Raw genomic sequence first — 25,862 nt, forward strand, 5'->3', positions numbered from 1 at the left:
AAGATATATTTTTATTAGAGAGCATCCATGTATGTAAAATTCGACAAACCTTCGGTGAATTCTCCACAAGAGCGAAAAAGAGATTCTTCAAGCATCCGACCAGTTGAGATATAGCACCATATTTGTATCGACTGTCCTCCCTGCAGACCAACAGAGAGATGTGGTTAGTTCTTTACAGAAGACAAAATAAAGATTTTAGTTCTCTATAAAATGAAACAAGAAGCTTCTCAAGGCAATCCTTACTAACGAATTCTACAACTGCTTGTTAACACGAAATTTCAACATAGTCTCGTCTAACAGTATTCATCATTTCAGGACAGACTTTGTGAGTGAGCAGGCAATCCCTCGATGATCGAGTATGACGTCTGCTTAGCTTACTGCAAGCAGAGACTTTGTGTGCTTTTTAAAAGAATAATCTAGAACAAACAATGGCTCTGTGATCTTGGCTGGACGTGTTTGAGTCCAGTGGCAAGGGAACCTAGCAAAACCTAGAGCATTTTGGGGTTGCATGTCATTCCTGTTACCACTGGTGGCCTTGAAAGGAATTGAGTCCTGAACTGTTGCTTGTAGGTCAGGCATTTTTAGAAAAATAAAAAAGTGTCAAGAAGTGTTGGCAAGAAAGTGCATGTTAAAATTTTAGTTGTTCTCACAAGATTGAATATTACTATTTCTAGTACTGGAAATCAGCCAACTAGATTTTCAGAGCCCATAAGATCCCTCTATCAACCCATAAGATCCCCCTATCAACCCATAAGATCCCTCTATCAACCCATAAGATCCCCCTATCAACCCATAAGATCCCCCTATCAGCCCATAAGATCCCTCTATCAACCCATAAGATCCCTCTATCAACTCATAAGATCCCTCTATCAACCAATAAGATCCCCCTACTAGCCCATAAGATCCCCCTATTAACCCATAAGATCCCCCTATCAACCCATAAGATCTTTCTATCAACTCATAAGATCCCTCTATCAACCCATAAGATCCTTCTATCAACCCATAAGATCCTTTTATCAACCCATAAGATCCCTCTACCAACCCATAAGATACCTCTATCAACCCATAAAATCCCTCTATCAAATTCTATAAGAATTTAAAACCTACTTCACTAAATTAAAGTGGCAGATATTTGGTAATAAATAAAGGCGATGTTTTTCAACACATTGAGTCTAGTTTGAAAAGCCATAGGTAATCTTAGACTTACACCACTTCTACCATCTGACAAGATACAAATTCACGTACCTGTCACCAGGCAGCAGAGTGTAAATAACACTGGTACATGCAGCCACTACACTCTCTGCAAGATGATAGCGGCAAGCCTCCAGGGTTAAGCTTGCCAACTCGGGCAGCAAGTCAGCTATGAAGTGAACATATGACCCTATACGCTGCCTCAGTTCATAGGTGTGCTTCCCAGAGATGATGTGATTGGCCAGTTTGCAGTGAAGTCTACTCACTGATGCCTGTGGTACAAGAATGTTTATAACTTGTAGATGAAAGGTGGACAGAAAAGGAAGTACAAGAACAACCAAGATGAGAAAGCAATAGGAGGCAGAAAACCAAGTGTGAGAAATGTACCATTTGCTAACCAAAAAATGTGTAAGTATTGCGAACAAACAGTAACATGTTAGACATAATGCTGATGTAATTGAAAACACAGACTGACAGCGCTGCCAAACATCATCCTATCTGACTACCCCAAATAACTAACTCCGAATGAGCCCACAGATCAACATGACTGTACTATTGTAGTAGTATTACTAAATCTATTTCCTTTGACCAATTAAAACAGTTAAACTCAGCAAGGCTATAGCTGTCTTAATTGAAATCTTAGTTGTCCGAATAGACTATGTGGTCATAAACAATGGTAAGACGACAAATTATTTTGTTTGTTACATTTCAATACAAGTTTGTAGCATCAATCAAGTGTTGTCTTTAGGAAACCAAAGAGTTGCGGCAAAAAGACCTAATAGTTCTAATGTAGTATGACAAAAAGCATATCGACAAACATGGATCACTTACTGGAAGAGTGGACAAGATTTCAAGTAAACTCGATCCTGTGACTCCAGCTTTCTTAAACATCTTAAGTAGGTAGCGGAAAGTTGTTTCTGCCTGCACCTTCGTGTAATGTGGGGGGTTAGGCTCTGGCTCGCTATATAAAACATGATATGATCTTACATTCAGAATCTGTAATGCTATAGGAATGCTATCAACAATCCTTTGAAACTGGACAAAGAAGAGTGTTCAAGTTATCACTTAGTATAGATTTACTTTAACGTTGCATCTAATAGCTAACAATTACACATACTCAGTCCAGCCTATGGCAAGAAAATGTTGTTGGATAGAAAAATTTCCAAATTGATGGCTTTGCCAAAAATGATTAGATGTGCTGTGTAACATGGAATGAAAAACAAACAATAAAGCTTTGCAGGCCTTGCAAATAGTATAACAATGACTGGGTGTGATTAGCAAGGATCGCATAGAGTACAAGTTCTAATCCATTGGCAACACATGGTAAAAACCCACGCAATAAAGAAATAACAAACGCACTTGCACTTTGCAAAATAAAAGAAACTTCCTCCTAAGGAAATATTTTAAAAACAACGACAAAGCTCTACAAAAAACATTAGACATTATCACGTCCATGTAATGTATCACTACATGTTATCCTGACCTACAATGAGGTTAACAATGCAAACATTTGTAAAATAGAATGATGCTAAATCTTTTAAAAGAATTCACATAGACATAAACATAGACACATAATCACATAGAAGTAACAAAGACTGAGATTATCTCCCTCGGCAGTAAATAGATTATACACATATGAATGCGGCTTTTAAATAGAGGCTGGCCGTTGTATTTTTCAAATAGCTCGTAAGAATTTTGGGAAGATAAACTTAGCTCTTTCACAGGTGAAGGGAATTTCACCTATATTCTGCACTCTCTTCTTAGTGAAATGACACTAACCCTTTTGGATGCAATAAATCTGCTCCATCTTCCAACTTGTCAAAGATCTCATGATAAATATGCCTCGAGAAGCTGAGAAATATCTCTACCAGTTGATATCTATTGCTTGCAGGTTCAAATCTGGCATTATGCAATTTCTTTTCCAAACTTAACTGTGGCTCTGGACTGATGAACCCGCTTTTCTTTTAATTAAAACTAACCGAATGCCTGGCGTTGTACGGGTAATGAAATAAGTACCCAATGAAATTGGGTAGCTTAGCTGGTAAGCTAGTAACTTAGGCTAGATAATAAACCAAAAGATAGTATGCTCAACTCTATCGCTACCATGAGCTGATGCATCGGCAATCGCGGTAATATAAGTACTGACCGTGAGCCGATGAACCGGCTAATCAAAAGGGTTTCACTTTCCTTTTATTACGAAGCCAACACATTAGCTAAACCAACAAAATTTTGTCTCCAACGAAACAACCTTGTTGCCACGGTAAGTTCACTGTCAGTCTCGGCATGAAATGTTGACATTTTATACCGAGACTGACAGTGAAATTTATATCCAAGTATCGATCATTCAAGATTCAACGCCTAAAATATAATTTCCTTTAGTTATATGAAAAGGTGTGCTCTACTTTGTTCAATTTTTTATGCTAGTTGTCTGATACTCAGTGCTAAATGCAAACTTGTATACTTGGATCTCAAATAGCTTAGGATCTCTATAATAATTGTTCTGCACCTAGTTTTATATTGAACCATATGCGGAGCATCAACTCCTTCGCTACCAAATTATTGCGTCAAGAATTTTGATTGTGTCACAAACGGTGGTAATAAGAATTACACCTTATATACAAATAGAAATCAGCCTCAAGTGTAGCGCCCCATGACATATGGCCTTTAGAAAGTGAATAGTTTTTCAACTAATTGTATGGACAACTCCTATCATTCACTTAGGGCACTTCGTATGCTTTACTAATTTGATGGATTGCCTGAGATCTGGTGTTTGGGACACTTCTGGGCACTCCATAGGACAATCTGTTGTGACTTAGAGAATAATCAAATGTTGGGGTATTCACAGCCATAGAAAAAGCCACACCAACCGAAGAGTAGAGTTAACGAATAGATATATGAGTCCCATAATGTAGACAGCAAATAATCTCAAGCTAACTTCTTTTGCTCTGAAGGAAAAAGTGGGTTCCATTAGATGTTGGGAGACAAAGCTATTTAACTGACAGCAGGCTCTTACCTGGCATTGTCTGATGAGAAGTCCCAGACGGAGGTATATAGTAGGTAGAGAACTTCAGCTAGTTTCTCCTTTAACGCTTCCATCATCTGCAAAATAAGAAAATTATAATGCATAGCAAAGCACATGCAGCATATGTATGTTAATGAGCATACAAAGGGCAAAATGGACAAAGAGGACAACTCTTAAAAAACAGTTTTCAGTTTAAAACAAAGGAGTAAAGAATTAGACGAACACCGTAATTCACATATGACTCTTACAATAGTAATTATCAAAGCCTGCGCCACATCTATGAGAGATCACTCTGCAAAACTATCTACAAAGGAGATGACCAACAGCCACCATGTAACCCTAACACATCTTTAAATGAATAAGTTATGTACTCTCTGGAGGCACGGTGCGCAAGGAAGAGTTAATTTTGGTAAATTACTCCCTGTGCTAGGTAATACTGCTGCCGAGTAACTAGGTACAACATAAATTTCTACTGTTTTCACTCAATTAGAGGTCAATTCTATTTTCCCTGATCTCTGGCAGTCAGTATCATAGTCATTGACTTATAACCTTCACCTAGTTGGATAAAATCAACTGGGGGTTCAGGTTAAGTTAACACAGTACAGGGCAGAAAATCTTAACCTGAGTTTGGTTTAACCCTAGGAGTTCGGAGAGTCAGTCTCAAGGTTAGGTGGAGGTCAACACACATACGTTATGGGCAACAAATGATTAAATAATCTGTTATTGTTTAGAAAGTCATAGATATTTTCATTCCACTTGTTACAACATATCCTTGTGAGCAATCATTTACAAGGTAATAAATAAAATAGAAATTAATAGAATATAATGAAACTAAACATAAAACGAAAAGGAACAGACTTTGCTTTGAAAATGACATTGCTGTGGCGCTTGCCAAGGTGAAGCCACACATTTCTGAGCTGGTCTCTCAAAGGCAGCAGCAAAAGTAACTCTGATTTCCAAGGTCATGTTTTTGAAAAGTTATGTAATTTGTTGTCCGTTCATGCATTGTAGTGATTTTGTTCTTTGAATGTAGTAATTTTTATGCACAGTTGATTCTGTGTACCAATAAAACATATGCCTGTCTTGAATGTGGAAAAAATCATATACAGTCAGCCTCAGTATACGATTTTGATCCATTCCAGGGTTGGCATCGTATGGTGAAAAGAGCATATGGAGGGGTATAGAAACCATAGTGATTATATAATGCAAACATCCCCTACTCAAATCGTCAAAATTTTATATAATTGCCCTACATACTGAAAATTAGTAAAAAAATAGTGTGTTAACCTTAGTAGCTATAGTTACTTACAGTAACTTTATTGCTTTCGGTGTATTTAATGGTTATGATTTGCTATAAAATGTAACATTATAATGCACCATTATATTACAACATTACAACGTCTGTACAGAGTTTTTACCTTCAAGACCGACGTACGTATAACATAAACTTTGAATCCACCTCAAATAAGTTTAGCTTACTAAACACACATACTTAAAGCTAAGTTTTAGTATGTATTTTTAACTGTTCTACAGAACTTCAACTTTCTATCATGAAAACTTTTTCACTTATCAGTTTCTGTCTCTGCTTCCGCTATAACTTTTAGCAGATCTGTTTAAAACCTTTTGCAACTTAATTTGGCAAAAAAGCCCAAACAATGCTGTAATTAAGTAGCTTTTGTTAACATAATAAAGGAAGTTGTCTGACCTTCTGTTTAAAGAGGTCGCAACTCCAACTTTGCTATTAGTTTTAAAGATAAAATATTGCCGTTTTACCCACAAGAATTGCTGAACTAACAGAAATCGGTCGTCGTGTCTTGTTCACGCCGCGTGAAAATATTTTTGATGAACAGCATTTTAGTGTCTTTGTTAAGTTGATCTATGTTATAGTTCAACATAGGTCCAAATAGTTTGACCTATTTTGACCTATGCTTCTGCCTACAAGCAACTGCAAGCTGAACATACCCCATGACCGAGCAGACGTTTTAGCTGATCAAGAGAATCCTTAGAATGACCCGCATTTGAAAAGTTGTTAGCCAAGCGAGGCAGGATAGCCTGCACAAGGGAAGGTAACTCTGATCGAGTGAGACTATCCGCGTCGGAAGATAGAAGATTGAGCAGGTCTTCCCACACTGCCTCATTACCAAATGTCACTGATACAAACATGGACTGGTGGTCCCTGTAAAAACAAACAAAAACAGAACAGCTTAAGGCATGTGTTAGGCAGTGCTATAAACTTGTTATAAAATAGAATGCACAATCAAACTACATCCATTCTTACAATTGTAAAACAAAAAGCAAGGGCCAGAATTTATCTACCATCAAAGTTACATCATCAGTCTACTTGTGTTTCGTTAGCACTTTGACCTCTTCTGCTGCTTCCAATAACCGAGAAGCCTGAGGCTGAGCTATTGTTTAAAACGTAAATGGGTTATTTCAAAAACTTTTCATTTGCAGTACAAATGGCAGGAAGATTCATGCATCAGACAATCAATCAGCTACAGTATATGGGAAACTACAATACAGTTACCACATATATTGCTAGCATGACATGTCCTGTCATAATTATTTATCTTACAAAGCTGACATTTACTATGATACATGCTATCAGAAATATATCATGTTACAATGATATGATATACAGGTATATACATACCAATATATCATGGTATCTATATATATATGCATATATATATATATGCATATATATATATATATATATATATATATATATATATATATATATATATATATATATATATATATATATATATATATATGCATATATATATATATGCATATATATATATATATATAAGCATGACTAGTATATATTTATATACATGTATATAGACAAGCATGGCTAGTAATATTATATAATATACTTAGCCCATAGATATAATAAGGTCTATTGAACCTATGACTTAGCCAATATATTACAAAATGAATGTATTAAGCAATTGATGGTGCTTGAATGTGACCTAAAAACCTTAAGTAACAAGCCTTATGTTGTTTTGTTGGTGTCCTTTTGTGTTCCTCATGTCCTAGTTACAATTTTTGTGGCACTGAGGATGGGAGCTCAACAAGGTTAGTAGATAAAGTCTTTCAGTCTTCAAATCTCAATTAAAGGTTGCCAAGTTACTGAGACAGATAATGGAACGTACTTATAAAATCTCCCGATATCTTCATAACCAAAGAGGTCAATCGGAAAAGCAGCAAGCTTGTACTCCATCGCCACCCATTCCTTAGCAATGTAACCTAGATTGAGCTCACACAGTTCGGCAGTGGAAGTGTATGGAGACTTTGATATGGCACAACCCAGCACCTACAACGAATGTTTACACAGAAGTGGAAATTGGTGCAAAACCTCTCGCACAAAATTATAAAATTATTGTTATAAATTATTATAACAGTTAAAAACTATGACTTGATAATTAAAAAAATTATATTATAAATTTCTGTTATAAAATTTAAAAGTATGTGAAAGAACCATATTTTTGATGCACAAACCCACCCGCATGAGTAACAATAATTTGGTTGGTGTCACATGCTTTAAAGACAAATAATTCATGACTGTTTTAAAAAAAACTAATGTTGGTTTTGTTTGCATGACATTAACCACTAAACAGTTTAGATTGAAAAAAATTGCAAGATCTCAGAGGGCAAATTTATTATTGTGTTCGTAACTATAATAATAATAATTGGAATACAGTCAAACCTTCACTTACAATTGACTAACATACAAAATTTTAAAATCAATCTTACTTGTAGACCAATAAACTCATCTAAATCAGATTAGATGTAAAAGCGAGCAACTACTTCATAACATGAGTAACATGACAGCCTTACAAACAAAATAAAACATATGGAACAACTCCAACTCTATTACAAAATGGTTCAAAAATTGCCTATGGGTTTTTTATACCTCTCTATACGGCATTTTCGCGATACGATGCTAAATCTGGAACGGATTAAAATCGTATGGTGAGAGCACACTGTACATAGGTTAATGGGCAACCAGCAACCAAGAAAAACAGCAAAACAAATTTTAATGTAACAATAGGCAGCTTTGGAGGGAGGAAGGTTAGGAAGCTTCCTATTGCCCAGAATTAAAAAAAACTGTAAGGTGACGCCTTTGTTGTGGTGACAGATCAATAGCTCGCACGGCCTACAGAAACACAACAAGCGTTTCTGTAGAAATTTTTAAAGTGTAAATTATCTAAAACAAACACAACGTAAAAATAATTATGAAAGAAAACTTACAAACAGTGGACTTTTTAGACAAACATTAAACCTGGTAAGAAATAATACAAACCATATCTATAGCCTGGAGACTACTGTATGTAAGCAATGATAACAGCCAACCTCTATGCATAATTAAAAACAAACATAATAATATAATATATATAATAATAATATAAACAGAAGACTAGCCAACATTTAATCCAACAAAAACATTTGCTAGATGTGATTGCAAACTATTGAATCATACTCAATACAAGCCATATACAAAAGTGGAGATAACTTGAAGCTAAACGTCTAACCCACAAAGTCCTCCTTCCCCACTCTGTGCTAATATGAAAACCAATACAAACAAATGATCCTTAAAAATAGTGAAAAACTTTTTTAATAATAACTGCCTACTGAGGAAAATAATCACCTATATTACACCTTCAGGATAAGATTTTGATCTGTTCCAAGGTTGGCATCATATGGTGAAAAAAGCGTATGAACGGGTATAGAAACCATAGTAATTATATAATGAAAACATTTCCTGCTAAAAGTCATCAAAATTTGATATAAATGTTGTACATGTTAAAAATTAGTAACAAAATAGTATGCTAACCTTAGCAAATATAATAAAGTTACCTACAGAAACTTTATTATATTTTGTGAATTTATCAGTTATGATCTGCATTAAAATGTAACGTTATGATGTGCTGTGAGTAGAACTACGTACTGTAAAAAGTTCTTACCTTCAAGATAGACATATGTATAACAAAAACTTTGAATTCACTTCAAATAAGTTTAGCTTACTAAACTCACACACTTTAAGCTAAGTTTTAGTATGTACTTTTACTGTATTTCCACTTTTTATCACTAAAATTTCATCACTTATCAGTTTCTGCCTCGCTTTCGCTATAACTTTTGGCAGACCTATAAAATACATTTTTCAACCTAATTCGGCAAGAAAACCGAACGATTCTGTTTTCGCGATGAAGTAAATGTTTGTTAACAGGTTGAGAGAAGTTGTTTGACCACTGGCCCTCCTGCATGAAGGAATCGCAACTCCAACTTTGCTATTGGTTTGGAAGGTAAAATATTACCATTTTACGCATGAGAATTGCTGAACTGAGATAAATCGACCATCATGTCTCTTTCAGTCATTGTGAAAATATTTTCGGCAAACAGCATTTTGGTGCCTTTGTTGTTTTGACGGATGTAATAAGCACACCAACTGCCAAATTTGAACTCGGATGAAAGTTTTGTTGAATTCGTATGGTGAAATAAGATTTGTATGGTGAAATAAGATTTGTATGGTGAGGTGAAAAAATCATCATGTCCCATTTCATAAGATGAAAAAATTGTATATCTGGATAATCATATCCTGAGGGTGCACTGTACTGTAGCCTGTCTTGACAAACTGTTGATTTGCGGAGTTGTTCCCCCGTCGAGCGGGCGAGCAACACAACAGCTGGTCACAAGAGGTACTGCACCTGATGCATCAGCTGCACTTATAGGGAGTTGTTCTCTTCTGTCTATGCGGCTTGGTTGCGATGTCATGTCGGTCGCTCTATTAGTAATCAACAAATTTCGCGCAAAACTTTATGTAAAAAAAATAAGATCACAACGTTTAACCAGCGACCAGTCTCTGCGGTAAACTTTAGTAGAACCTGAAAACTTAGGCAACAACAGCGACTAAACATGTCGTTATTTGTGCGCTCAGTTAGTTTTATTTCTATTTTTGTATCAGTCAGTTTTATTTGTTCTTATGGATTTTATTTTCAATTTATTTTATTCTTAAATTCTACTAACGTTTACAACAGAAACTGATTTTTGGTTAAACGTTGTAATCTTATTTTTTTCTACATAAACTTTTGCGCGAAATCCGTTATGATTGCCAATGGAGCGGTCGCCATAACATCGCAGCCACGACGCATAGACGGAAGAGAACAACTCCCTTTCAGTGCAGCTGATGCATCAGGTTCAGTACGTTTTGTGACAAGCTGTTGTGTTGGTCGCCCTCTTGATGGGGGAACAACTCCGCAAAAACAACAGTTTGTCAAGACAGGCTGACTGTACTGAGGAAAATAACCACCTATTGAGGAAAATAACAACCAACTGAAAAAGATTTTAATTGCCACTGTCTTAGCAGTGGCTGTTCATGCCTGATGTCAAGACTAACATTGTAACTGAAAGATTTTGCAACTGTAGGAATAAAGAATGTTAGAGAATGTTGACTGGACAATGATTCTGGCAGAACAGTTTAGTGCACCAGACAACAGTTACAGAAGCAGCAGCCCAATTCAAATAAAATGTGAGTCTATGTGGAACATAATTTTTAAAAAATTCAACAGCCGCAAACCGTCATTCAACTTGGCTGGCAGAAAAACCAAACGAAACACAACAATCACGTATAGCAACTCGCGAAAAAATATTTGACAGACAATGTACAATGGAGAATACAGAGATGCAAAGTATATTATAACTGTTCCAAAAGATGAAATGTATGCATACTAAAAAAAATCTTTATAATCAGCTTATGTTATTCAAAATCATTTATTCACACAATCTATACAATTAGCGTCTGTAAAGCTGAGTTATGCTCTCTAGACAAAAGAGGTGAAGTGACATTTTAATGTATGCATTTGCACAGTTATTAGTATAGGCTCGGTAAAGAAGGTCAACGAATAACACACTTGCGTAACATCAGTATTGTTCTAGCGGCTCACGATTGAAATTGCAAGAAACTCCTAGTACAGTCATACTTCGACTTACGAGCTTAATACGTTCCGAGACTGAGCTCGTATGTCAATTTACTCGCATGTTGGTGCAATTGATTTATATATAAAACAATTAAATATATATTAATTGGTTTCTATATTCTAGAAAATGCAAATAAAACACTCAAAACAAGATATTGTAACAGAAAAAACATGTTGGTTATTGTCTTAACTTACCACATGCTTTCAAAAAGCAACAAATATATAAAAACAATGCAACGAAATGTGATTAATTAAAATGTAAAATTAAATACATACAGTAGCAGCTAACGCTAGCATTTGCCAGGGAGGGAGATATAAGTATTATTCTTCATTACAACAGTTGAATTTGATAAATTTGGATTTTATCAACGTTTTAAAAAACAAACTTAAAAGCAAACTTTCATTTTTCGTAATTAAAATTTCTTCGGCGTTCATAGTTGGAAGTTTCTCGCTGGTTAGCTAATTTTTCCTTTGTTTCGCTTTCACGACTAGCCGGCCGTTTTAAGATAAACCTATCTAAGGACGTTTGCCTTTGTCGCCCTTTCAACGTGTTGCGATTAGGACGAACACTGGTGTCGTCACAAAGGGTTAATGCACGACCACTAGCCAACTTGTCCGAAAGTCTATTTTTATAATTTTTATAGATAGCACCGGCCTTTTCACATAGGCCTTTTTGCCTTTTAACCACCGACCTTTTCGCCTTTATTGAAACATCGTTTCAGTTACGCTGTCACCGGCCAATTGTTTATCTTTTATCCAATGCCTGAGCAGTCTCTCCATCAGCGGTCGTGAAAATCGCTGCGTCGTTTAGAAACTATGGTTAGTCCTTTTGCAAACTAAATGCCCTGAATATAACCATTCGGTTTGATAATTGTAGATGTATTTCTGTCATATTGCTGAGCTAGATCAATCACGCATACACATTTCGCATATTTTACAAAAATTTTCCGTTTAATATCAATTGTTATCATTTGCTTTTTCTTTCCCTTATCTTTCATTTTACTGGCAAACTTTCGGTCTACGCACCGTACTTTTATTTAATTCACATAATTCTGCACTGAAAATTGCGCACAGAAAACACGGTACAAAAATATAACCTGAGTAGTTGAAAAATACAGAGTGATGCTGTTCTCATAAAACACCTCCGGCATACTTTGCAACTGACTCACGTGCTCGTATCTCAAACATTGCTCGTATGTTAGTGCTAAAACTTGCTTAAAAGTTGGCTCGTATCTCAAGTTTCTCGTACGTTAGAGCACTCGTAAGTTGAAGTATTACTGTAGCTCAAATCCATTTTACTAACATCTGTTTCACTTATTATATATACACACATAATAACAAAAACCGTTTCCTCATCCTGCTTAACCAAAATCGGTGATAATTTTTAATCAAGCTCAAGTCTCCTACCAGAGACCGGGGAGTTAATCACCCGCCTTAAGATCTTAGCCGTTTCTAATAATGCGTTTTTCTGTAACTCATTTTTGTTGATTGCTGCTGGTATTCGTGAACGCCACATCTCATGCGCAGGTATTATTGCACTCAATACTCTAATGACTACCAGAATTCCGGTTGTTTTTACATGCTGACATTTTTCAGTCTCCTATCAGAGAGGGAGATAATTGTCCACACATTGCTTTTCTTTGCAGGCTGTTGCAACCATTGCATACTGCTATATTATAGTAAACCTCTCATTCTTTTTGTCTACATCGACAATGTCTAGCTGGTTTGCCAAGACATGTTTGTCAGCTCCAATGTAGGAGTCTCAGAGGAGCTTAACATGGTCATTCTCACTGACTTTCTTGAGAGCCTTTTTGAAAGTATTGTGGTTAATACTCATAGCATAGACTTCTGTACATTATACCAGTGACTTGATCTTGCCGAGCCAGATATGCATTTACCGCTAGCTGCTTGCATCCACTGATGGTATGTTGTGTTGCCTTGGGGCATCCTTGCACAGTCTGCATCTAGGATAATTTCTAGTGTGATAGATCTGTGCTTAGAGTTAATTAATTGGGAGCACTTGCTCCTACACTGCCATGATTAGCGGCTCTATATAAGTCACAGTTGCTCTGCTACATATACGTCTGGTGGGGTCACCAAGCTCAGAAGCTTGTCAAGGGTAGGCACAATGAATAGGTTAGGTGTGCCAGTCAGGTTCCTCCAATCAATTTGTGGTTCACAGTATGGCAACAGTACGCAGTACCCATACAAAGTTCAATAACATTTAGGAAGGTCTTAAACTTTTGAGTTGTAGCGTATATATTATAGCGTAGGGCAAATTATTACATATAGGTTAAACTCTAGTGCCTGATGATTGCAGAAGCAAGAAACAAATGGTGGCACGAAGTCCTATATTTTCTAGTAAAATCTGTTGAATGTAATAGAACTCCAGGCATAGATAAGTAATAACTAGAATAAATCTCTTGGTAATTTCGTTTAGTGATAACATGTTAACTATAATAACAGCTTCAGACTGAGCTAACAACCTACCCGTGACAGAAGGATGGAGTCAATGTGCTTGTTTTCCTTATTGAGACAAAGGAAGAGTGCGCAGAGAGACTTCTTGCTACAAGCAGGGCTGCAGAATGCTATCTTCTGGAACAGAGAGAGAAGAGTAGCTGTCCGTGTCCTCGCCTCATCCATTTTGTCGATATCACTCATTGTCGCCTGCAATGGTACATTTCAGCCGATATAAAACAAGTAACAAAATTATTTGGCGTGCAGCTAAGAGCGATTTTAGAAGAAGCACGACTCCACAAGTAGATATCATTATTGATAAGGGTCAAAGCGCGTATAGGTCGTGAATATGAAGCTAGCTAATTTGATGCTTGGCTACAGAGTTTTGTCCATTTCGACAAGTCTGCTGGATTTTTGTAATTTTGTAGAGCCACAAAGCAATGTATGATTGTTCTAAAAGCTAAAATCTAAAAAACAGTTTCATCATAATCAAATGTGTCAGTGAGAACACATGGAGAGGCGCAACCATGCCTTGTTATGACAGATAATAATTTCACCCTCCTGAAACCTTTTTGTATCCGAGGCAAAACTTTTTTAGATTATTTTTCTTGACCAATTTGTTTCAGACTGCGACATCCATGGAAGCCATCTAACGACATTCTAAGGACCAAACAACTTGCTTAGGTAAAAAAAATCTAGTTAGCTATTTAATCAAGCCTCCTTGTAACAAGATGATTCTCAATTAAATTGGTATATAAAATAAGTAGAAAAAAAAACATAATTGTCATTGCTGCTAGTTATTCCACTAAAACATTTGCCAATCATCACTCTTTACTTTGTATGGTATGAATATGATCCTAAAACATGCAAAAATGGCAATCTATGCTCTCAAACCTTTTGGGTTGATTTTTATGCGGTGTTTGAGGAGCCTTGTAAAAGTGTTTGAGGAATCTGATATTGAGCTCTGATATTACTATATAGCTCTGATATTACTATATAGGTCTGATATTACTATCTAACTCTGATAGTCCATCTAGCTCTGATACTACTATATAGCTCTAATATTACTATATAGCTCTGATATTACTATATAGCTAAGATATTACTATCTAGCTCTGATATCACTATCTAACTCTGATATTACTATATAGCTCTAATATTGATATCTATTGCACGAGAAACTTCAATAGAATAGAAAAGTTTTTTTTCATGTTTGAGTTAGTTTGAAACTAAACTCGGATACACCTGTCTTCCTCTACCAATAATTTGATGATAAATTCAAGATACCCTAACTATACATTTATATAAATATCCACATAATATATTTTAGTAGACCTAACAACAAATAATGAGCAAGTGAATGATTTGAACTTTTAGTATATCTAAAAATAGACAATAATGAATACAAACAATACAAAAATATAAGTGCACAGTTAATACCAGTAAGCACTTGCTAAAATATAAGTGCACAGTTAATATCAGCAGGCATTTTCTAAAAGTATATAACAAAGAGCATACTACTTACATTAACCTCGAGGATATTTCGAATGTCTTTATAGATATCATCAAACCATTTCTCCTGCTCATTGCTGGACAACTCTACTGAAGCACCTTCTGAGTACTTGTGAAAAATCCTGAAAGGATAAAATTCAGAGTAATGAGAAAATTTACAAAGCCAAAATTAACCTACTTATGTTAGTCAGTATATACCAGTTATATTAGTTAATTAGTTTACAGAAGATACAGTGACATAAGCAACACTGATCTGCAGTGAATGAACAGAAGATACAGTGACATAAGCAACACTGATCTGCAGTGAATGAACAGAAGATACAGTGACATAAGCAACACTGATCTGCAGTGAATGAACAGAAGATACAGTGACATAAGCAACACTGATCTGCAGTGAATGAACAGAAGATACAGTGACATAAGCAACACTGATCTGCAGTGAATGAACAGAAGATACAGTGACATAAGCAACACTGATCTGCAGTGAATGAACAGAAGATACAGTGACATAAGCAACACTGATCTGCAGTAATTAGTTTACAGAAGATACAGTGACATAAGCAACACTGATCTGCAGTAATTAGTTTACAGAAGATACAGTGACATAAGCAACACTGATCTGCAGTGAATGAACAGAAGATACAGTGACATAAGCAACACTGATCTGCAGTGAATGAACAGAAGATACAGTGACATAAGCAACACTGATCTGCAGTGAATGAACAGAAGATACAGTGACATAAGCAACACTGATCTGCAGTGATTAGTTTACAGAAGATACAGTGGCATAAGCAACACTGATCTGCAGTAATTAGTTTACAGAAGATACAGTGACATAAGCAACACTGATCTGCAGTGAATGAACAGAAGATACAGTGACATAAGCAACACTGATCTGCAGTGAATGAACAGAAGATACAGTGACATAAGCAACACTGATCTGCAGTGAATGAACAGAAGATACAGTGACATAAGCAACACTGATCTGCAGTGAATGAACAGAAGATACAGTGACATAAGCAACACTGATCTGCAGTGAATGAACAGAAGATACAGTGACATAAGCAACACTGATCTGCAGTGAATGAACAGAAGATACAGTGACATAAGCAACACTGATCTGCAGTGAATGAACAGAAGATACAGTGACATAAGCAACACTGATCTGCAGTGAATGAACAGAAGATACAGTGACATAAGCAACACTGATCTGCAGTGAATGAACAGAAGATACAGTGACATAAGCAACACTGATCTGCAGTGAATGACCAGAAGATACAGTGGCATAAGCAACACTGATTTGCAGTGAATGAACAGAAGATACAGTGACATAAGCAACACTGATCTGCAGTAATTAGTTTACAGAAGATACAGTGACATAAGCAACACTGATCTGCAGTAATGAGAGCAAATAATAAAGGTAATAAACCTAGAAGACAAACTGAGGAAGAAATGGGATAGAAATCTAGCTAGATTTGACGCACCATGTTTACACACCGGTGAACCATAGTTGTATATGCACAAGACTTACGCATCTATGTGCTGTATCGCTGCATTTCTAACCGTATAGTCCCTGTCAAGAAGAGCTTTGATCAGATATGTTTTAGGATCTAGCTGAATGGCTGTCTGCCTGCTGGCATTTGACTTCCAATCATGCTTCGAGTCAGCCTGCACACATACAGATAACTCGAGTAAAATTGAATCAAAAATAACTATTATCATTAACAGTAATTTATAGTTTCATAGATTTCTATGATAAAATAAGGCTTGGTGATGTTTCGTCGAAACATTTCAGAAAATCCATTATTTGCATCCGAAAGACTGTTCAGTTGCATTAACCTTCGGGCCAGGCCTTGTTTACAGCATTCAAGGTTTCATACATAGTCATATCTGTATTTTTACCACCAACACGAGAATGTAAGTTGGTGAGAAATTGTAATGTTCTCTCTCAATTTTACGTTCTTCAGCATGACTACTCAGCATCAGCTTTCATGTCCAGAAGAATGTCTGAATAAATGAAGGAACCCCAGTGATAGGGGTAGAATACCCTCCCATACCATATTTGCCTCAAGCAGAACAAAGAATGTGCTAAGAGTATGTGCTAAACCACTAAGCAAATGCACAAGCATACCATTGACATACCATTGACATTGGTCTCATTACAAACATGAAAACTCCCAGTAACCTCTTCCAAACTTCACATGAATTGAAAATATCAAGCTCTGTTCTTAAAGCAAAGTTACAAAAATATATTTTATACTAATATACTTTATTTCAAACTATTATCGTTTATAGCAAGATGAAAAGGCATGGCTTTCATATCAGCCAGTTGAACAATTAAACTTTTAAAAATTACAAACTTTTACGAGGACCTTTTGAGCTTATCCTTTCTGAAAGTCCCTGGTAATACGCTACACTTGACCTAGAAGAAATCCAGGTTTTAGTGTGAAAGGATCCTTTTCCATTTTCAAAAGCCGTAAGCTTGCAGGAAACATTGAAGCAGGTACTAGTCACTGAACGGCACTGACCTCTCCTCATTGCCATATCTCATACCACTAAAAAGATAAGAGCTGAGCCGGAGATAACAAATAGGAATTATGCGTACCTTGATGAGCAGTTGAAGGGTGTCCATGAGCACCAGCCTGTATTCGACATTATACATGGGAAAGAGCTGAAAACTACAATCACCGTCATCATCCTTCCTCTCATACAGTTTCAATCTGCAGGAGACAAGTCAAAATATCAATAAGACTTGGTTCTCTTCCTCATGAAAGCATATTTGTAAAAAAACAAAGCCTGAATGGCACAAGAATGGCATGCTGTTAATTCAGAGCAATTATATTTCCTGTAGAGGCAACATTTTGTGACAAGTGCTTTCTAATTATCTGTTACACCCCAGAGGGGTATGTGCAGGCATTCATTTACATAATAAAATATTGAAAAATATGCATCGCTGAACGGGTATTCCCTAAGCATTCATCTAGGCTAACTATTACTGTTACTATGAAGAAAACAGGTATTGCAGGCAATTCATAAAAATCTCAGGTCACAGATTACAATATTGTACTGACATGTACACCTACATGGCTAATAATGCCAAATGAGTCATATACCTCACGCTCAAACCGAAACTTATCATAATTCTCCGACAAATCAAAGAGGCATGATATTGGAATCAATTTAGGAAATGCAATTACGCCCTATATTTTATATTACAGACTGTAGAGCGTAGAGACAGTTGTTGTAGATGAGACTATAGTCACTACACTACTGTCTTGTTCACTTTAACTCATAACAATGATAATTAATAACTCAATGCTTCGTAGTTTCCATGCTCAAACATCGGTCTTCGTAGAATCACTCAATGCATGAAAATAAGCACAACTACAAGAATTTGATCATGTGATGGAAGTTTTTTTCAATAAATTTGTTCTTCAAATACTGGGCACATGCAAGAAAATTTAACAACTGTAAATGCATTTGTCTGTTGTTATGCGATTATCTAGGGAGCTATCACACGTTTTGGGTGGTGTAATGAACTGATTGAATTACAGCATACACATTTCATTAAACATACTATGGTTTTAACATACAAAGAATGTCCCAAAACGAATTCTCTTCATATGTAGAGGCTTGACTGTGCTTGGGCTCATAGAGGCGAAATTACAAGCATTTCTAAGGATGTGACCTTTATTTGAATTAATATAGTTGAGTTATAAGCCTCCCTAGCCACGAGTCTCCTTAGCAACAGCCAGTCCCTTTATAAATACTTAATGAAGTATGCAAACCATTACAAATGTTTTCAGTCAAGTTTTGAACCTGAAAATTAGCCCAAATTCACACTATTCAGCAGCGTGAAGGGCTTAAAATGATTCCATGCGATATTTCAGATGTGAAGAATTTTCTACTAAAAAGAAGTCTTTTTATGCCTGTAGCTCACTTCACCATTTGCCTTGCGCGAAACATGACTAAGTGTGTTAGTTAGTCATAAATATATACATTCAATGCCATGTGTAGCACTTACTAGAGGTAAGGAGCAAAATCATGCAGAAGCTATTATCAACTTCCTATAATGGATAACTACATTTTACTGCTTAATTTTAGTGCACTATTTGTATTCAACGGTACTAGAACATTGCATTTGTTTGCTTCAGTCAGGAACATCATTACTGAAGCTTTTACAAAAATAATATTTTCGATAACCAACTGGATAACTTAACACATTCAAAAACATGTTGTTCTGAAAATTTAGCGTGTAAATGAGTCAACGAGATCAAATGTTCCGAACACGCGCATTTCATAAACTAGTAGATGACCTTCTGTTAGAGACTTCAGACACTAACGGAAAGTAACCCGAATGTCAGGTGATACTCTTTATGACTTCTGTACACTCCTCACAAGCTGGTCTTTGCTCAGCAAGAGGCAGGATGAGCTAACTCCAACCTTTAGTTTAACAGCAACCAGATATTAAAGGCGTCATATGATACTATACTTACACAAGGCCATTGACTATAACGAATATCTTTCCTCCGATATCCTCTTTCTCTTCTGCAGTCAGACTGGTGGCAGCGCTGACCATTGAGATGAGCTTGTTGAGAACTTCAAGACAGGCCACACCCATATGTGGCTCAGTGTGATATGTCTCTATCAACCCTCTGCAAATTGTATAAGAAATATTGAGGCACTTTTATGCCTGAGAACTGCGTTATAAGTGGTTAAAGACCAAATGATCTATCACAATTATATTAGTAACATAGCTTTCTGCTTGAATATTTCAGTTTGGCAACATCAATGCCTATGCTATTCTACAATGAATGTATACACAACCTTTCAATAACAATATCGGAGTAGCAGCTATTTCCATGCCTACGCTATTGGCCAGACATCATTCATTCAACTGCAATATAGTACAACTCGGATATATCACATCCTTCGATACAGTTTCGGGCATTGCTCATTATAAGTACCAATACTTATATCCAGCAACATTCATTGATTAAACGACTTTTGTAGGTTTTATTAAACCGACAATGAAATGTTTGACCTTCTTTCACAGGAGAAATGTCCAAAATAAAATAGTTGTCATATCAAATTATTCTTTTGATCGTCCACAAGGACAGGCAATCAATTTTTTACATGGTATACATAGATGAAACTTAGCAAAAACCCTAGTAGCACATATTATTGCTTATATTTAAAGTGCACATGCACGTCAATTACATACTTTCTGTTAAAAATCCAAATAAAACTATTCAAACCTTGATACAATGGAGACTTGGGAATATAAATTTTCAAATGCATGACGATTCGCTGACGTTTAGGTGTTATCAAACCTCAACTTGCAATAGCCCCGACATACAACTTTTTAAAAATATGATGCCAAGATTGAGCGAATATATAACATACGGAACGGTTTATGACATACAATGTGAGAAATTTCTCAAACATCGTTGTGAAAAAAAATCTTGCGTAAGTTGAGTACAAAGCGAAAAATAGCAAACAAAATATATGAAATGCTTGCATGTAAACTTTAATGAGGTGAATTACAGAAAGTGACATCACTTTTATTGTCACAAATTATTAGCCTACAAATTGTCGAGGCAACCCTTGAGTGTCTCTAAAATAAAACAACAACATCATTTTACTGATTTTATTAAATTAGTTTTTACATATTTTTATATAATGCATTTAATTGTATTCTATAAATGATTATTAGAAGCATTTGTAATTGTTTTTGGAGCTGCTGCAAATTGAATAAAATACAATGTATTTTTACAAGGATATTTGCTCAAACATGCTAAAGGAAGCGAATATATGAATTCATTAATGTTTTGTGTAATGGTTTGCCTGCGTATCTACGTCATACTCCATTTTAATTTGTGGCAACCTGTGGTATTACTGCGGTTGGATTAGTCAGCCTTTTTACCACATTCATAGCCATTTTGATAGCCACTGCTAATATTGTGTGAGCCAGTTCAGATCTACGATAATCCTACCTCAGGTGAAAGAGAAGAGTCAATACAGTTGTATGATCGGCGCACTGCCACAGTGAAGCAGAAAGACTAAAAGTCTGTAAAATAATTTGGACCAAAGAAGGCTTTTCAGATGATGCCTTAGTTGCCAAGGAGAGGATGTCATCATAGAACTGGTTTTGCTGAGCCGAATAGTGGACAAGGATCTGTAGAGCTGCCAAAAGCTGCTTTTCGCTGTCCGAGGGCGCTGTCAACAGGTTAACACTCTCACCTGCAGACAATCGCAAATACGTAACATTAAATATCTACAACATTACGTACACAGTCAAATCTCGGCATACAGAGTCTGTTAAATAGCAATAATGAATAAATAAATATCAAAACCGTTGTACAGTGATTCCTCACTACTTCTCAGTTCCGATGTCTCGGCTTCATTAGTTCACTCACTAAAAACATCCAGTAAAAAACTGGAAGATAAAGAAAATAAAAACAAAAACCTAAAAAATACATGAATCTCTCTTATATTTACAAACATGTGATTTTCTTGTCACAGCGAACCCAGTTAATCACAAGCACGAATATTCAATATTCAGCTCAGATCGAGTTCATACCAAAGCATAAGTACCATCTCTGACATAAAACACCGGGACTGAAATTGAAACGTAAACTGAAAGTCAATCAAGAAAACTTCTATTTAGCTATTTATTATATAAAAAATAACGGAATAAATATAACAAGTTTAAGATGCTGTGTAAGTTTTCTGGTGTGAAAATTATGGCTTATACTTTAGACAGGACCAACCACGAAAAATTATGAGCTATTGTATGATGGAAATATTAGTTACTACTATATGCTGGAACTAATAGTGGCTACTGTATGCTGGAACTAATAGGAACTACTGTAAGCTGGAACTATTAAAAACTACTATATGCTGGAACTATTAGGAACTACTGTATGTTGGAACTATTAGTAATTACTGTATGCTGGAACTATTAGGAACTACTGTATGCTGGAACTATTGGAGACTACTATATGCTGGAACTATTAGAGACTACTGTATGTTGGAACTATTAGGAACTACTGTATGCTGGAACTATTGGAGACTACTATATGCTGGAACTATTAGTGGCTACTGTAAGCTGGAACTATTAGGAACTACTATATGCTGGAACTATTAGGAACTACTGTATGTTGGAACTATTAGTAATTACTGCATGCTGGAACTATTAGGAACTACTGTATGCTGGTACTATTAGGAACTACTGTATGCTGGAACTACTAGGGACTACTGTATGCTGGAACTATTAGGAACTACTGTATGCTGCAACTATTAGGAACTACTGTATGTTGGAACTATTAGGAACTACTGTATGCTGGAACTATCAGGAACTACTGTATGCTGGAACTATCAGGAACTACTGTAAGCTGGAACTATTAGGAACTACTGTATGCTGGAACTATTATTAACTACTGTATGCTGGAACTATCAGGAACTACTGTATGCTGGTACTATTAGGAACTACTGTATGCTGGAACTATTAGGAACTACTGTATGTTGGAACTATTATTAACTACTGTATGCTGGAATTATTAGGAACTACTGTATGCTGGAACTATTAGGAACTACTGTATGTTGAAACTATTAGGAACTACTGTATGTTGGAACTATTAGTAATTACTGTATGCTGGAACTATTAGGAACTACTGTAAGCTGGAACTATTAGGAACTACTGTATGCTGGTACTATTAGGAACTACTGTATGCTGGAATTATTAGGAACTACTGTATGTTGGAACTATTAGCAACTACTATATGTTGGAACTATTAGTAATTACTGTATGCTGGAACTATTAGGAACTACTGTATGCTGGAACTATTAGGAACTACTGTATGCTGGAACTATTAGTAGCTACTATATGCTGGAACTATTAGGAACTACTATATGCTGGAACTATTAGGAACTACGGTATGCTGGAACTATTAGAAACTACTGTATGCTGGAACTATTAAAGACTACTGTATGCTGGAACTATTAGGAACTACTGTACGCTGGTACTATTAGGAACTACTGTATGTTGGAACTATTAGGAACTACTGTATGCTGGAACTATTAGGAACTACTGTATGTTGGAACTATTAGGAAATACTGTATGCTGGAACTACTAGGGACTACTGTATGCTGGAACTATTAGTAACTACTGTATGCTGGAACTATTAGGAACTACTGTATGTTGGAACTATTAGGAACTACTGTATGTTGGAACTATTAGGAACTACTGTATGCTGGTACTATTAGTAACTACTGTATGTTGGAACTATTAGGAACTACTGTATGCTGGAATGGGCTTTTTATAAAAGAAAGGCTGTCATACTACAAGATTCATTATGCAGCTGCAAAACTTACTGCAAAACCCTTCAGGCTATTATGTATACAATAAAACCAATTTTTTACATAAAACCATATAAAATAACTAAACGTAACCCAAAAAAGCTAGTATCCTCGAATCGTTCTGTTTGCTATGTGAAACTAAATTTTGCTGTCAATAACAAAGTCTTTCTCTACACGAGTAGTATACATACTAATTGGCTTTCTAGAAACTTCTGGAAGCTCAGGAATAGCAAATGTTGATCCTGAAGAATCAGATGAGCTGATACTGTGCTGAGAACTTTGGCTAAGGGTTGTCTTATCTAAAACCTACAAGACAGACACATGTGTTAATAAGTTATGTGTGTTTAAAAGGAATCCATTGAAGATGATCTTGCACCAAGTTTTAGTGAAAGGGTCAGAAAGGATCGGTATTTTTCTCTCAATTGTGAATCTTTTTTATGTTTGAGGTGATCTGGCTGCCAGGATGTTTCAAGATTAAAATCTACAAAGCAACAAATCGGTTAAAATGTTCGGATCACGCAAAAGTGCGCGATTATGACGTCTATAATTGCAAAGAGACCAACAGAATAGAGACGGGCGGTATGCAACTTGAACGCAATCGCCGATATGAACTACAGCAATGATAGCAAATAGTGACATCATTGCACACAATTTGCCTCCTCAGCGTTCTAACCCCGATTTGATTTCAAGATTGATATCGACAAGTTTTACCAATTTCAATCTTAAAACATCCTGGCAGTCAGATCACCTAAAACATGAAAAACGATCACAAATGATAGAAAAACACCGATACTTTCGGGTAAAATCCACTAGAATTTTGTGCAAGTTCATCTTTAGACCCTTTAAATACAAGATACCCTCGAATGACTCACAATATCAGCCATATGCAGCTGAACTACCCTTGATACAAGTCACTCTTGAATGACTCACAATATCAGCCATATGCAGCTGAACTACCCGCGATACAAGTCACTCTTGAATGACTCACAATATAAGCCATATGCAGCTGAACTACCCGCGATACAAGTCACTCTTGAATGACTCACAATATCAGCCATATGCAGCTGAACTACCCGAGATAACTGAACTAATCGAGGTATGAGCAAAATTTCGCCCAAGTTTTTGCCTTGAGACACGAAAAACTTTGAGATACAAGCATATGAGGATGAGAATGGATTAATTTGTAGTTAGTTGTTAGTTATTAGTGCTTATTAGTGAAATGGTGCTTTGATAAACGACTAAATTGACATACAAGCTCAATTCTAGCCTACATCAAGCTCGTATGTTGAGGTATGACTGTACCTACATCAATTGTTATTACAGGCAATGCTATTATCAATGCCAAAACTACGCTGAACTATTACGCCAGTTGTGATGCTTACCGTATGGACATACGAAATAAGCGCAGAGCATAAATCTTTTTGTAGGGAGAGCCATGAACCCCCAAGAGAGATGACAGCGAGCAGATGACATAAATATGGTTTCTCTGAAGTCAGCCCCAGGTGTTCCCGAAGTCGTTCAGCTAGTTTTGCCCAGAAAACCTGTGAACCACGAGAGAAACACAGCCTACTGAGCTAGCAAGACAGAACTTTCTTCATAATAACCACATAGTTTTCACTTCAATGCAACAAAATGGGTCGCGATAACAGAAACCATGGCTAAGTCACAAATCACAAAGTTGAGTTATCCGACTTTGAAGATGCACTAACTAAATTTATAATATTGGTAACGATTTTTGCAACACGTGCATCTGGCCCAATCGAAGAGTGAGCTTTCTGAATCTGAAGTCAACTTAGCATGTAGAAGTCTCCAATCCTCGGAAAAACCCCCTTAAAGCCGTCGCTATGCTAAACAGGACGTACTGAAAAATGGCGTCCGATAAAAGTATTCGTTTCTTTCTTGCTGATTTTAAATATATCTCTGACATTTTGGACACTTATAATGAGTAATTTAGTATTCCAACTGATATTAAAAGCAGTTAAAGTAAAGGGAATAACGATGATATTTTCCTAATGATTCTTATAAGATTATTACAATATTTAATTATAAGAATAATTAATCGATTTTATAAGATTATTATAAGATTTAACTATAAGAATAATTATTCGAATTTACAAAGTCGAAGTATATAGTGACCGATGGTGTGCCAAATGTTACTGTTATTATTTTTCTAAAGATTTTGTTGATGATACTACGGCTGCACCGCATATCGCGGTACTGCCAAGCCGTTTTTAATATCTGCAAAATTCAGTAATACATTTTATTATAGATATACAGCTATTTCTATGACAACCAGCTAAAATCTGTTTAGATTTTTAAATTCAGCATAATTTTTT

General features: G+C 36.0%; 1 protein-coding gene across 1 annotated transcript in view; it reads right to left on the minus strand.

Moving 5' to 3' along the window:
• Positions 1-6,148: 6,148 nt before the first annotated feature.
• LOC137405035 (serine-protein kinase ATM-like) overlaps positions 6,149-25,862 on the minus strand; it is a 56,460-nt gene continuing 36,746 nt past the window's right edge. The window contains exons 17-26 of the mRNA XM_068091258.1: positions 24,909-25,067; positions 23,718-23,832; positions 21,162-21,408; positions 19,662-19,820; positions 17,771-17,885; positions 16,697-16,833; positions 15,179-15,287; positions 13,687-13,863; positions 7,375-7,535; positions 6,149-6,389 (exon numbers count right to left, since the gene is read on the minus strand). Coding sequence (XP_067947359.1) covers positions 6,149-6,389; positions 7,375-7,535; positions 13,687-13,863; positions 15,179-15,287; positions 16,697-16,833; positions 17,771-17,885; positions 19,662-19,820; positions 21,162-21,408; positions 23,718-23,832; positions 24,909-25,067 — 1,620 coding nt within the window. The remainder of the gene's footprint in view (positions 6,390-7,374; positions 7,536-13,686; positions 13,864-15,178; positions 15,288-16,696; positions 16,834-17,770; positions 17,886-19,661; positions 19,821-21,161; positions 21,409-23,717; positions 23,833-24,908; positions 25,068-25,862) is intronic.

This window comes from Watersipora subatra, chromosome 9 (assembly GCF_963576615.1).
Source record: "Watersipora subatra chromosome 9, tzWatSuba1.1, whole genome shotgun sequence".
NCBI lineage: Eukaryota > Metazoa > Bryozoa > Gymnolaemata > Cheilostomatida > Watersiporidae > Watersipora > Watersipora subatra.